Source organism: Mercurialis annua, linkage group LG8 (genome assembly GCF_937616625.2).
Source record: "Mercurialis annua linkage group LG8, ddMerAnnu1.2, whole genome shotgun sequence".
Taxonomy (NCBI): Eukaryota; Viridiplantae; Streptophyta; class Magnoliopsida; order Malpighiales; family Euphorbiaceae; genus Mercurialis; species Mercurialis annua.
In genome coordinates this window covers 3,565,752-3,579,445 of record NC_065577.1, presented here as the reverse complement: position 1 = coordinate 3,579,445, position 13,694 = coordinate 3,565,752, and the positions used below count along the sequence as shown (strand labels likewise).

The following is a 13,694-nucleotide window of genomic DNA, read 5'->3' as shown; positions in this document are numbered from 1 at the left end:
TATAGACAGACCAATACATTTTGTCATAGTAAAATTATAGTTAACTTTTAAAGGTCACTTTTTCTGAAATTGATTAATCATTTTGTATGATATCGATATTTTTTAAAAAGATTTAAAAATTAATTATAGTCAACTTTTTTAATTAAGATAAGGGCATGAATTATTATAATAGAACTTTACAAATTGCACTATAGCTAGGAACTTAAAATGCATGCTTGCATCTGTTCAAGAAGTAGATTGGCATTTTCTTTTTTGTTAGTCATCAATTGCTTATTGCACAAGTAACCAAATATAAGGTTGTAGATATTATTTTCATATTTTAGTTACATGAAAACATCCCTTCTACTAATTTAATTCTCTTAATTAATGAAGTTGTCCATTTATTTTTAAGCCTATTGCCTGCTTGGATTAATTAATTGTTCTTTTTAATAGTTTAATAACTCCTAATTTAATATTTAGCCAAAAAACTACTACTTAAATGTGATTTATTTCACGTTTTACGTTGAAACATTCTATAGTATTATAAAATTAGTATGTAGATTTGGTCACATCAATTAGTAATGTAATATTAATACTTAATTTGATCCAATGGCAAGCCAAAGCTCTGCAACCATATTATCGCCAATGAAACGACATGTAGTCGTTATGGCATTCCCGTTCGGCTCCCATCCACTTTCTCTCTTCAATCTACTAAAAAAGCTAGCAATTTCATCTCCAGGCACACAATTTTCTTTCTTGAACACCAAGATATCAAATGATTCTCTGTTTCTTGCATCTCAAGTAAACAATTTACCTCGTAATGTAAAACCATACAACGTGACGGATGGTTCTGTCTTAGATAATCATGTCTGTTCCGAACATCCTGAAGATATGGTGGAGCTATTCATGAAAGCAACACCGGATAATTTCCGAGTTGGATTAGAAAAGGCGGTAGCAGAAACGGGTCGAGTTAGTTGTTTGATAACAGATGCATTCTTGCTTTTTGGAGGTGAAATTGCAGAGAATTTGAATATTCCATGGATTCCGGTTTGGTTGCCCGTACCGATTTCCTTATCGGTTCACATATATACTGATATAATACGTCATTATTACTATAATGACGACATTCTGAAAACTATTCCAGGGTTAGGTCAAATTCAGATGACAGATTTACCTCATGAAGTTTTATCAAATGAAAAAGAAGAAACCCTACTGCTTTCTTGCATGCTAAGGCAAGTTGGATCGGTTCTTCCACAGTGTACTGCTCTTGTTATGAATTTTTACGAAGAGCTTTACCCTAAAGACTTATTAAATGACCTTAAATCAAAGTTTTCATGTTTGCTTAACGTCGGTTTCGTAAACCTAGAACTCCCGCCTCCACTATCCGATACGGATCAAACCGGATGTCTGTTGTGGCTGGATAGCTTGGAAGCCAAGTCATCATCAGTTGCATATATTAGCTTTGGAACCATGGTTAGTATTCCAAGTAATGAAATAAAAGAACTAGCCGAGGCACTTGAAGAGAGCAAAATTCATTTTCTTTGGTCAATTAGGGATAATTTAAGGGACCAATTACCAGATGGGTTTCTTGAAAGGACTAAATTGAAAGGAAAGTTAGTTTCCTGGGCACCACAGACACAAGTTTTAGCACATGATTCGATTGGTGTTTTTGTGACACATGGTGGGAGTAATTCTATGTTAGAAAGTATGACAAATGCAGTTCCGATGATTTGCCGGTCAGTTTTTGCTGATAGTATGATAAATACAAGGATTGTGGAGGAGATTTGGGGGATTGGTGTGAGAGTTGATGATGGCGTGTTCACCAAGAAAGGTTTAATCAAGAATCTGGAGATAATCTTGAATGGTGAAGAACAAGGAAGAAGAATTAGAGAAAATGCATGTGCCATGCAACAGCTTGTTTTCAACGCTGCTGAAGCCGATGGACGCGCGAATAAAGATTTCAAGACTTTGGTCGATAAGATTTCACTAAATTAATTTCCACGTCAAGTTTAAAAATTATTTACACATTTTGAGTTATAATATCCACGTCAAGTTTAAAAATAATGAATAAATTTGTTTGACAGTTTGGTTCATTAATTACACATTTTGAGTTATTATATCGAAAAAGCCTATACTGATTTCGATTGATACAAATAAAAGCATAATTTGACACTCTAAAGTAATTTTTGTCAAATTATTCCATATGCAGAGAAAAATTTCATTAATTTTTTGATAGGTTAAACCTAGGGGTGTAAACGAGTTGGGCTACTCGTGAGTTACTCGAGATCGACTCGAAAAAAATTCGAGATCGGCTCGAAAAATTCGAGCTCGAGTAGCTTCATCTCGAGCCGAGCTCGAGTATCAATTAGTGAGGCTCGTGAGGCTCGCGAGCCTAAACGGGCCTAAACAAGCTTGTATTAAAATAACAATAATAATTTTTATTATCATTATATTAAATTTTTATACCTCAAAATTTAGGTATGCATCATAAAAATTGGTTAAATTGTATAATATATAGTAAAAAAATAATTGAAATACAACAAATTTGATTTTTTAATTATTTTTTTATTTTTATTAAATTCAACTCGAGCTCGAGCTCGAACTCGAGTAGCTCGAGTATTGTTCGAGCTCGAGCTCGAGCCTGTAAAACACACTCGAGCTCGAGCTCGAGCTTGGCCTAACTCGGACTCGGCTCGGCTCATTTACACCCCCAGTTAAACCCATCAAAAAGGCTCATGTATTGTTGAGTTTTTATTTATTTGGTTTCACTTCATAGTTTGTTTTTTAATAGGTTCATGTGCTAATTTTTTATTTAATGGGTTTTATTTTAATATTTAGGAGAAGTGTGGGAGAAATCGATCCCACGACCTAGTAGATTAATGTCCAGCGCTTATAATATTCGAGTTATAGCTCATTGGTTAATTTTAATGGACATAAATTGTTAGCGTGTCGTTCAGTCGCCGTTAAATAGTTTAGCCGTTTTCTTGTACAAAATGACAAAAGTTCTTACATTTTTTAATTTTTTTTATTTATTCAGTCCCTCGTTCAAAGTTCTTTTATTTAACTGGCCCTTGTACATTCGATTTTTGATTTATTTGGTCTTTCTCCTAGTTTATATTATTAAGATGACCCATTTTATCAATGTGCTTAGTTAGGTGGACATTTAATAGGGTTTCACACGCGTTTCACGGTTCTCCATCTAGAAAATACCTAAATTTTAATAGCACATGGTCCTTAATACTATAGATTTGCTCAATTTTATATTAATAAAAAAAGGTTTTTAAAACAGCATAAAAATTTATAAAATTGGATGAATATTTTCTTAATATTTTATGATTTTTTCTTATGTTATAGACTAATTTATTAAAAAAATAAAATTAAAATACTTTAATTTCTTTTTTGATAATTGAGGTAAAGCGCTTATGGAAGGATTTAAACTCACGAATTAGCAGTTTGTTGTCATACGTTTATACCATTTAAGTTATAATAACGCACTGGTTACTTTAATATGTTTTTATCAATTAAATTTTTCATTTTTTTATTTGCTACTTGGATGCAATTAACATAAAAAGTAAAAAGTCGTTAAGCTAGACTGTTAAATTATTTTATTCAGATATATTTAACAAATACTACAACAGTATAGTTTTAATATGTACATATATCGATTTTTCCCAATTTATTAATCTATAAAAAAGAACTTAGAATTATAATAAAAAAATTACTATGATTATAAAAGGACATGGAGAGTTTCTACTTTTTACAGACCATAATCTTTTGTCTGTTTCGTTCGAAATTCCTTTTGCCAATGAGAATGCATTGTTTATGGATTTATGCATAAAGTTTGTCTCATTAATTGGTACCTTAATTAATTTGTTCCGGGAAACAACAAGTTCACAAGAAAAAGTGACTGCTTCACTTCCTAGTGGCTTTCAATTTCCCAGCAATTTGCAATATAAGCAGGTTTTTAATGGAGAATTAAGCCAAGAAAATGAGTATAATTGGTATAATTGCCAAGGTTTCTTTCAAATGCTTTGATCTTCTTGCATGGTAGGTCAAAGTTTCACATTTAATTAATGTTGATATTTGATATGCATAGTATAGTATGATGATATTCAATATTTCAAAGTTTAATACTGCTCTACTTATCATGCAGGCCTCTCTTTGCATTGATCTATCCTCTGTAAGTTTCTGTTTCCTTCATGTATCTACATTTTCATTCTTGTAATAGTACTGTTCAATTACGTAACTGAGAATTTAAACGATTTCGCTAGAGAGTGGTCTGACTGGTATTCTTATTTTACGCAAAATTTATGGAAATGTCGTGTTCCAAATTATATATGTGTTTTAGATGCTGAATATAAGGGAATGATCTGCTCTCTTTTCTCCGAAGAATATAATAGATCAAGCATCTTTATAAAATTTTAATCTATTATGTTTAGTATATTATTAGTTAGATAGATGATTATTTGCGTCTATACATAACAGATGTGCTTCCATTCAAGCAATAGAAACAAATTCAAAGTCGGATACAGAGAAGCTGGTGGTCTATTGGATCTGTTTTGCCCTGATTTTGCTGTTCGACCATGCTTTTGCCAACCTTCTTCAATGGTACATTTTTCTTGCTATTCTGCTTCAAACCGTGCAGTTTTTTTTAATCGAACTAAACAGATCCGAAAGGAACTAGTCAGTCTAGTTGACTTTTCGATTCATTTTGTTCGGTTTGATTTGTACTAAAATTTAACTGAAATTCTTTTGCATTCAAAACCAAACTGAATAAAAATACCGAAATACTAAAATTATGTTATTTTTTAACTGCAATTACATGTTATTTTTAATCTTTTACTAATTTTTGTATCTACATATATATGCTATAGGTTGCCCTCTTGGCCTTACATTAAGTTAGCAATAATTTGGTGCTTGGTTATACCCAAATTCAACGGTTCTGCCTGTGCGTATAAACATCTTGTTAATTCCCACATTCTTTACAACTTGTTCATCAAGTTCAAGAGCCTCTTCAACTCAGATAACCTTCGAATTGAAGCAAAGAGAGAAGATACAGAAACTAAAGCTCATGGTTCTTCGACGGATTTGAAAGTATAATTCTTATATTAACAAAGAAATTTATCTCAATAGGATTTTTAATGTCGGAACTCGGTTTATCGGATTAGATTCCTCTAATAAATATATAAATTAAATTGACGTGCACCAGAATGATGTAAAGTAAGTGAATATGACATCTCATATTCATTAGAACTCCAGCGATGCTAATCCTTGTTAATCATATGTGCAGGCTATACATATGAATCCTGACATGGCTCTACAAGGGAACATAACATGTTCATCCTTGGAGATCAAAGATTTGATCATAGATAAAACAATATCAGGTACAACTTTGCAAAATAAAGATTTTGTCACTAAAATTTATTAGTAGATTATGCTGCACGGAAATTTTTCTAGCCCTATATCGAAAACTTATGAAATGTTATAACATTAAGTATATTAATTTATTCATATTTTTAAAAAAAATATCATCCGTTTCAAGGTTTTCTATTTTAGCGTTTCTGTTTTCGTGTAGTATAGATCGCAGATAGCTAGATACGGTCGCGACTATGTATTTATATTTTTCTGCTGTCTAAAAACTTCATTTCACATCCTGAAGGAAAGCAAAATGTGGAAGCCAGTAAAATCCCGCAGACATGGAATTGTGCTCTCTGTAAGGTAACGACAAGCGGTATAAAGGGCCTGGTTTCCCATTTTCAGGGAAAACGACACGACGATGCTCTTCAGAAGCTGAAGATCGAGCTTCAGACATCGAAACTCAATGCTGTCTGCGCTACTGGTGCTGAATCAGAATCCGCAGAGACTGTCAATATTCCTGACAAACAAAATGTTTATGGTATTCAGTTGCCATGGACTTGTAGTATTTGTCGGGCAACACTCAAAGGGGAGACTAGCCTGGTTTCGCATCTTCAAGGGAAGCGACATAAGGAATCATGCGAGCGGATTCAAGCATGGAACTCTGAAGTTTGGCAGTGCACTATTTGTAATGTTAGGTGTAGCAGTCAGAGAAGCTTGGAAAATCATTTTTACGGAAGCAAGCACTTGGCTAAAACTATTGAACTTAGTGGCAGGGGTGGCAATGTTCAAGGCTGATGTTTAGTCTATTTTGCTGGAATTTTGATTAATTTATTTGTTTTTTACGTATAATTTGGTTCTGATCACTTATGTTCTTCGAATTGAACTTATTACAAATTGAGGATATTAAACTCTCTAAATCACTAAATTTTTATTACGGAAAAAAGTTATTAAACAAATTTTTCTTATAAAATAGTCACTTAATTATACCTTTTATTATAAAAATGTTTATGTGTTTACAAAAAGAACAATAAACTTTTCGTGAATTATAAAAAAATCATTGCGTTATACCTTTTATTATAAAAAAATCATTAAACTTTGTTCCTTTTTGAAATTTTGACTTTCCACGTAAGCAAAAAAAGTTGCGTTTTTTTCGTGAAAATGGTATGTTTTATATGGGTGAACCCTTTTATAATAAAAGATATAGTTCAGTAATCATTTTATAAGAAAAAATTATTTAGTGATCTTTCTGTAATTAAAAAAAAATTGTTGATTTACAGAGTTTAATATTTCAAAATCGACTTTAGGAATGTCAAACTTCATAATAAAAGTAATTATACTGATTACTATGTTTTGAGGAGAAATTCTTAGGTAGACTCGGTCTACCACGTCATCCGTAGACCAAACCTATCACATTATAACACATCATTAAAATGATGACAATCTTGTAATATTACTATTCAAAGGTGTAAATAAGTAAAAAACGAATTTACAAAATTGCCATCATTTTAATGACGTGTCATAATGTGATAGGTTAGTCTACGGATGACGTGATAGACCGAGTCTACATAAGAATTTCTCTGTTTTGAGATGACTTACATTAAATCTAATATTTCTGTTATAGTTGATGACTAATTTAAAATTTAACACCAACTGTATTTTTTCAAAAATTGTTGGAGTCTTGATCGTGTCTGAGTTTTACCGAATTATATTGAAAGAAAATACTTGTCCCGTAACTAAAATTATGTCTATCACGTAATTGGTAGAGAGAGTCAATTATATTTTACCATGTTATTAAATATTTAAAAGATTCAATTAATGAATTATATTTCTATTATCATATAACCAATTTATAAAGTTAATTAATATTAATCATAAATTAACTAATTTGTGCGTGTTTTTATCCAAAAACATGAATTTGTCCTTAATTGATATTTTGTGTGAAATTGAGTGAGTAAAATAAATATTTGTTGTGTATAGTTTTACAAATGGCTTAATCACCTAAAAAAATTCGTTTATTTCGTTTATATTCTCACCTTTCAAAATTTTCAATTTTAGCCATTTTTAATTTTTTACTTTTAACTGTAGCCATTTGTCCAAATTAGAGTAAAAAAAGTTTAAATATGTTGCTTATATTACTTTATATTGTTTCAATTTGCATTTTTATCATAACTAGTTTCGCATTACGTGCTATGCATGTGGCTCGTAACATAACTCGTCAATGTACATATTAGCAAATTTATTATAATTATAACAATTTTTTTATTTATAATCAATATAAAATTAGTTAAGAATTTTTGTAAAAATAAATATAATATATTCGGTTTTTAAATTTTTTTTCATACTAAATTTATTGTTCTTTTAATTTTATAATAACCATAATTAAATATTTAACTTAATTTTATTAATAATATCTTTAAAAATAATAAAATAGAAATTTAAATAATAATATTCCAAATACAATATTTTAATTTTGTAATTAAATCAAATTAAAAGATAGGTGTTCCTGCTAACTTGTAGACAAATTAGCTATTTTCTACATACTAACAACTAAATTGTAGATAATCTAGCTAACTATTCTAATTAGAACTTTAATTACAATAGTGATTAATTAAATAACTAATTAGTTAATGACTATAAAACTTTTATTTGGTAATAAACTTAAAAGGATTATTCAGTAAATTTGCATGTCCCCCCCATCCGTGCTTTTATATATAGTATAGATAAATTTCAAATGAAGTAATATGAAAAGTTTATTTAAACTTTTTCACACTTAAATCTGGACAAATGGTTAAAATCAAAAGTGAAAATTAAAAAATAGATTAAAATTTTAAATTTTAAAAAATGAGGATACAACTAAAAAATAATTAAAAGTGAGATATTAAGTACTCCCTCCGTTCCAATAGAGTTGTCCACTTTGATAAAAAAATCTGTCTCAAAATTGTTGTCCACTTCCAAAAAGTAACAATTTTAAAAACTAATCTTGCTATTATATTCCTATTTAAATTCCACTAATGAGGTAAATTGAAAGTGGACCCACATTAAATAAAAGTATAATAAGAAAAGTAGAGAAAAATTTATAAATTCCATGATAATAATTGTGTTTTTTAAACTGTTTCAAAAAGGTAAAGTGAACAATTTTATTGAGGCGGATGGAGTAATTAGATTTAGGAAAATGCTTTATATGTTCATGCATAGTGGAAATTGAATGCCTTAGTCTAGGACAGTGGGCCAAGAGCTAATTGGGTTTTGTTTTGTTACTTTTCTTGGAATTTAACTAACACTATAATATTATCAAAAAAAAAAATGGGTGAATTACTAAAAACCCCCTGAATTTTAATGAAATACACTAACTCACCCCCTGGTTTTTATAAATCCATTATAACACCCCTCAAGTTTAAATATATTGTACTATCACACCCATCTGATAACTTTTTCGTCGGTCAACTCAGTTAAAGGGATAGATTTAACACTAAAACTTTTTTTTTGTACAGTTTCATCCATAAATTGTCAAAAAAAAAATTTATTCATTTTCTAAAATATTAATATTAAAATATGATGTAACATTTTAATAAATTTTATTCACAATTCTAAAAAATTAAATAACATTTTAAAAACTAAATTATTAAAGCGCGATTCTTTATAAATTTTATTGAACATAAATATATTAGATAAATTTTCGATTCATAAATCATCACATTTTAATGAATTCCATATATCAATATAATTAATAAATGATCCTTACAAAAAAAACCTAATATTTTCAACATCAATGTAGTTAGTAAATAATTTATTTAATTAAATGTTACACAATATTTTTAGAATTTTTTTATCAATAATATAATATATTTTTATTGTAGTTTTACACTTTTTTATTATTTTTATCAAATTTTTTTATTATTTTAGAAAAAAAATTCTTTATTTTTTTAAAATAAAATTGAAAATATTCTGATGAAACTGGACAAAAAATAAGTTCAACGGTCAAATCTAACTCTTTTTTGAGTTGACTAACAAAAAAATTACCATATGGGTGTGATAGTATAATACTCCCTCCGTCCCAATAGAGTTGTCCACTTTACTTTTATCACACAGTTTAAGAAAAGCAATTATTGTTCATGGGTTTTGCAAAATTTTTCTTACTTTTCTTGTCATACCCCTATTTAATATAGGGTCCACTTTCAATTTACCCATTAGTAAATTTTAAATAGGGGTGATATAGGAAAATTGAGTGTAAAAGTTAGTTACTTTTTGAAAGTGGACAAGTATTTTGGGACAAAAAATTTTCTTAAAGTGAACAACTCTATTGGGACGGAGGGAGTATATCTAAACCTGAGGGGTATCATAGTGGATTTATAAAAACCAGGGGGTGAGTTAGTGTATTTTATTAAAATTCAGGGGGGTTTTAATAATTTACCCAAAAAAAAATTAACACTATAATAATACTAGAGTCTAGTAGTAGTAGTAGTACTATGCAAAGAAAAAGAAGAGACACCCTCACTTCCTTTTTATTTGAAAGTTTCCTACTTTATATGTTCTTTTATATTACTTAGCCATGATGGTTTTGCATTATTAGCAGATTTTAATGGAGATTGGAACAAACAAATTTCTCTAAAAAGAGATTTTCAGTGAGATTTCCAAATAGGTTTAATGGGTCTTCTCTTCAAAGTTGCATTAGAATGCTTTAATGTTCTTGCATGGTATATATTTATTTGTTTTTTTTCCAAAAAGTTTCAATCTTTATGGTCAACAATGCCTTACTTTGCTATGTTTTAATCTTTTCTTTTTATCAATATGGTTTTTGTAATTTACTCTGGTTTTATTCTTTTAGCTGTTAATTCTTTGATTTTCTTGAGTGATAGAAATAAGTTGACTAGCTTTAATGATTAAATTTTGACTTTATGAGGTTTTCTTTGTAGAAACTGATTAATCATCTGAATTTGTGTATTTTAAAGCTTTTTGTTTTGGTTTTCTTGTTGATTCTTGAGTTCTTATGTCTTCTTGTTTAATTTGCAGGCCTCTCTTTGCATTGGGCTACCCTCTGTAAGTCTTTTTTTCTTGCATGTATTATTAACTATAAGATACATCCTTTTTGTCAATGATGATTTGATGAAGTTTAATTTCATCAGTTGATTTTCATTGTTAGATTAATGGATTTTGACTTTCAAAACTGTCATTGATTGTGTTAGAGTTATATGATAACATCATTAGTATTGTTGTAACCTCACCTAAAAGTTCAAACTTTTGGTTGAATTGATTATTTGGACTTCTCTTTTCTTATATTTGCATTGATAAATGATAATTGCTTATGTACTTAACAGATGTGCTTCAGTTCAAGCTATTGAGACTAACTCGATAACCGACACACAGAAGTTGGTCACTTATTGGATCTGCTTTTCCTTGATTTCGCTATTCGAACATGCTTTTATGAATCTGCTTCGGTGGTAATTGCCATAACTATTCTGCTTCGTACACTCTCTTGAACTTATTTAGCATTTTGGTAGGCAAAATGGTTGTGTATATAATATTCAGTCTTGAACTTTTCGTCTATGTAGCAGGGAAACATTAGAACCAGAAACGCCGAATTGGAAACATACAATTTTTTATGAGAATAGATTGAGTTCCAAAGTTTTAAAAGTATTTTAGGAAACAGAAATGTAATGTCGAAATATAGAAGTCGGAAAGTTACCGTGCAACATAGCTCTTCTGTTTCCATTTTCAGTCCACTTTTCTGAGTTTATTTTTCCATCTGCATATGCAAGGTTTACCTCCTGGCCTTACATTAAGCTAGTCATGGTCGGCTGTTTGATTATTCCTCATTTTGAGGGTTCTCTTTATGTCTACAAACACCTTGTTCATCCATGCCTGTGTGTGAACCAACAAACTGTTCTCGACTGGTTGATCAAGCTGAAGGAGTTCTACCTTCTAATCAAGGAAAAAGGAGAAGCGAAAGAAACTGGACTTGATGCTGCGAAAAATCCCGTTTCTTTTGGTTCTTTGGCGACTTTCAAGGTATTGTTCACCTTAAGAAAAGTTCCTAGTCAACCTGCATGACTCAGTTAACCGTTCTAATTTTATTATCTCATGCTAGAGCCTAGAATTATATGAGAATATTTTGATCGCAATTCTGTGTGATGTGAAGTAATTTGATATTTTTTTTTTGATGAATAAGTGATTTGATATTAGTATGGAACTTTAAATTAATTGCAATTGTATAAAAAGTAGCTTTAGTTTATAGCATTTAATGATCTGAATTTTACTCTCGACATATCTAATTTCACCCATGTTTTGCTAAAAAAGCAGCCAAAGCTTGAAGAAGCTGAAGTTACTAAGAAAGATAGTAATAGTACAGCAATCGTGGAGAAGAAAGAATTGATCTCAACCAAGCAGGTAGAGTTATGTACTTGCATATTTCTTGAATTGCTATCTGGTAATTTGATTTTAAGTTATTATAGACACTCGTTTAAATTGACAGAAAATATTTAATTTTTTTGTCTAAATTATAGACACTCTTTTATTACTTAAATGAGTAAAACATTATATATAGCCTTATTAACTGTAAATTCTGTTTTCAATACTAGTTTCAAGAGCACAAAACCGCTACTTGATTTAAAGAATAAGTGTTTTTCTTATCAATCAACTCATTTTATCTAAATAATTTATTTATTTATTTTGATGAATTTTAAAGTTCTTTATATATTTATTTTTCATAAACTGTATATCAATTTGGAACGGAGGGAGTAGTATTTTGATTGAGCAGCGTGCACTCAGACAAGTGTCTCTTCTTTATGGATAAGTTTCCGACTCAATTTCTCATGATTTGGAAGTCTTAAACATGCTTAAATTTCTTGCAGCTGAACTGCATATTTTAATTCATTTTCACCATACTTGCAGGTCGGGCAAATAGAATCCGGCTTCGCTTTGTCAGGAAACAGAATGTGTACACCTAACGGGATCAAAGAAATAATGGCTGCAAAAATAACAGGTGGAGATTTTCTCGACATACTGCCTTCTAAAAAGAGTTCAGAGGACCGGACTATTGACGCATGTCAGGTCACAACGACAAGCGAGGGAGACATAACATGTTCATCTCTGGAGATCAAAGATTTAATCCTAGATGAAACAATATCAGGTACAACTTTGCAAAATAAAGATTTCGACACTGAAATGTAAGCAGATTATGTCGTACTAAACTTGTCTAGTCATACATTAAAAGCTTCTAAATTTTATAACTTTAAATTTATAACCTGCTCATATTGAAAAAATGTATATAATTTCATTAATTTCCGTTTCAAGGTTTTCTGTTTCAATATTTTTGTTTCCATGCAATATAGATAGCAGATATATATGATCCCGACTGCATTTTTTATGTTCTGCTGACTAAAAACTTCATTTCACATTCTGAAGGAAGCCAAAATGTGGAAGCGCATAAAAAGCCACAGACATTGAATTGTGCACTGTGTAAGGTGACGGCGAGTGGCATAATGGGCCTGGTTTCCCATTTTCAGGGAAAGCGACATGAAGATGCTCTTCAGAAGCTGAAAATCAAGATTCAGACATCCAAGCTCAATTCTGTTGCCGCTGTTGGTGTTGAATCAGAATCGGCAGAGAGCATTAATATTCCCAACAAATCAAATAATTATGATATTCAGTTGCCATGGAAATGTTGTATTTGTCGAGCAACACTCACAGCCGAGACAAGCCTGGTTTCGCATCTTCAAGGGAAGCGACATAAGGAATCGTGCGAGAGGATTCAAGCATGGAAAGCTGAAGTTTCGCAGTTTCGGTGCACAATTTGTAATGTTAGGTGTGGTAGTGAGGGAAGCTTAAATGATCATCTTAATGGAAGCAAGCACTTGGCTAAAACTGTTCAACTTAGCAGCAGCGCGGGCAGCGCCGGCAGCAGCAGCGTGCCAAACTGATGTTTAGTTTAGTCGGATCGGCTGAAATGTTTACATTGTTTTTGGAATTCTGCGGAGTTTGATTTATTACATATATTAGTATAACTAGTCCTATGCAGTGCAGTGTAATTATCCTGAAGCGTATAATTTTATCTTTTATATATATTTTCTTATCATAAAAGTTTATATAACTCTTTTTTTTTTAAATAAATAACATTGAATAAATTACTTCATACTCCTAATATGAAAATCTATTCGATAAAATTTGATAAAACAATAAAATAAAGTACCATAGTATTATACAACTCTTTCTCATATCAAAAACGTTAATATCAAAAAATTACTTGCACTTCATAACTTGTGGAGTGTTGGTGCTTTTTAGATCGTGTTTCATTTATAATTATTAATTAATTATTATAAATATTTTATTTACAATAAAGTTTAATCAATTTATAATTTTAA

At 30.3% G+C, this 13,694-nt stretch overlaps 3 protein-coding genes across 4 annotated transcripts; all 3 read left to right on the top strand.

The window, feature by feature from the left end:
* Window positions 1–579: 579 nt before the first annotated feature.
* LOC126661468 (flavonol 3-O-glucosyltransferase F3GT2-like) lies at window positions 580–1,974 on the top strand (the record flags this gene model as incomplete). The annotated part of the gene is made up of 1 exon (XM_050355321.1): window positions 580–1,974. A coding segment is annotated over one exon (1,395 nt), but the record flags the coding sequence as incomplete, so codon positions are not given.
* A 1,993-nt stretch (window positions 1,975–3,967) lies between these two features.
* LOC126661467 (uncharacterized) lies at window positions 3,968–6,132 on the top strand. The gene is made up of 6 exons (XM_050355320.2): window positions 3,968–4,026; window positions 4,133–4,159; window positions 4,465–4,587; window positions 4,854–5,073; window positions 5,270–5,363; window positions 5,639–6,132. The coding sequence occupies exons 1-6, from the start codon at window positions 3,968–3,970 to the stop codon at window positions 6,130–6,132; spliced, it is 1,017 nt and encodes a 338-aa protein (XP_050211277.1).
* Window positions 6,133–9,837: 3,705 nt separating this feature from the next.
* On the top strand, window positions 9,838–13,413 carry LOC126659533 (uncharacterized). Of its 2 annotated transcripts, none has more exons than XM_050352830.2 (7): window positions 9,838–10,031; window positions 10,348–10,374; window positions 10,653–10,775; window positions 11,094–11,343; window positions 11,632–11,721; window positions 12,226–12,463; window positions 12,739–13,413. In XM_050352830.2, exons 1-7 carry the CDS (start codon window positions 9,982–9,984, stop codon window positions 13,251–13,253), a joined length of 1,293 nt encoding a protein of 430 aa, XP_050208787.1. In that variant the 5' UTR covers window positions 9,838–9,981; the 3' UTR covers window positions 13,254–13,413. The 2 variants fall into 2 exon arrangements, with proteins under 2 accessions (XP_050208787.1, XP_050208788.1); XM_050352831.2 differs by having other exon boundaries at window positions 9,839–10,031; window positions 11,635–11,721.
* The last annotated feature ends 281 nt before the right edge of the window (window positions 13,414–13,694 follow it).

Bases quoted from the DNA above. Each gene is read 5' to 3' on its own strand.
- LOC126661467 (XM_050355320.2), top strand. From the start codon at position 3,968: ATGAGTATAATTGGTATAATTGCCAAGGTTTCTTTCAAATGCTTTGAT. The intron at 4,588-4,853 runs GTACATTTTTCT...TATATGCTATAG, and splicing joins TTTGCCAACCTTCTTCAATG to GTTGCCCTCTTGGCCTTACA. The intron at 5,364-5,638 runs GTACAACTTTGC...CACATCCTGAAG, and splicing joins CATAGATAAAACAATATCAG to GAAAGCAAAATGTGGAAGCC.
- LOC126659533 (XM_050352830.2), top strand. From the start codon at position 9,982: ATGGGTCTTCTCTTCAAAGTTGCATTAGAATGCTTTAATGTTCTTGCA. The intron at 10,032-10,347 runs GTATATATTTAT...TTTAATTTGCAG, and splicing joins TGCTTTAATGTTCTTGCATG to GCCTCTCTTTGCATTGGGCT. The intron at 10,375-10,652 runs GTAAGTCTTTTT...TGTACTTAACAG, and splicing joins TTTGCATTGGGCTACCCTCT to ATGTGCTTCAGTTCAAGCTA.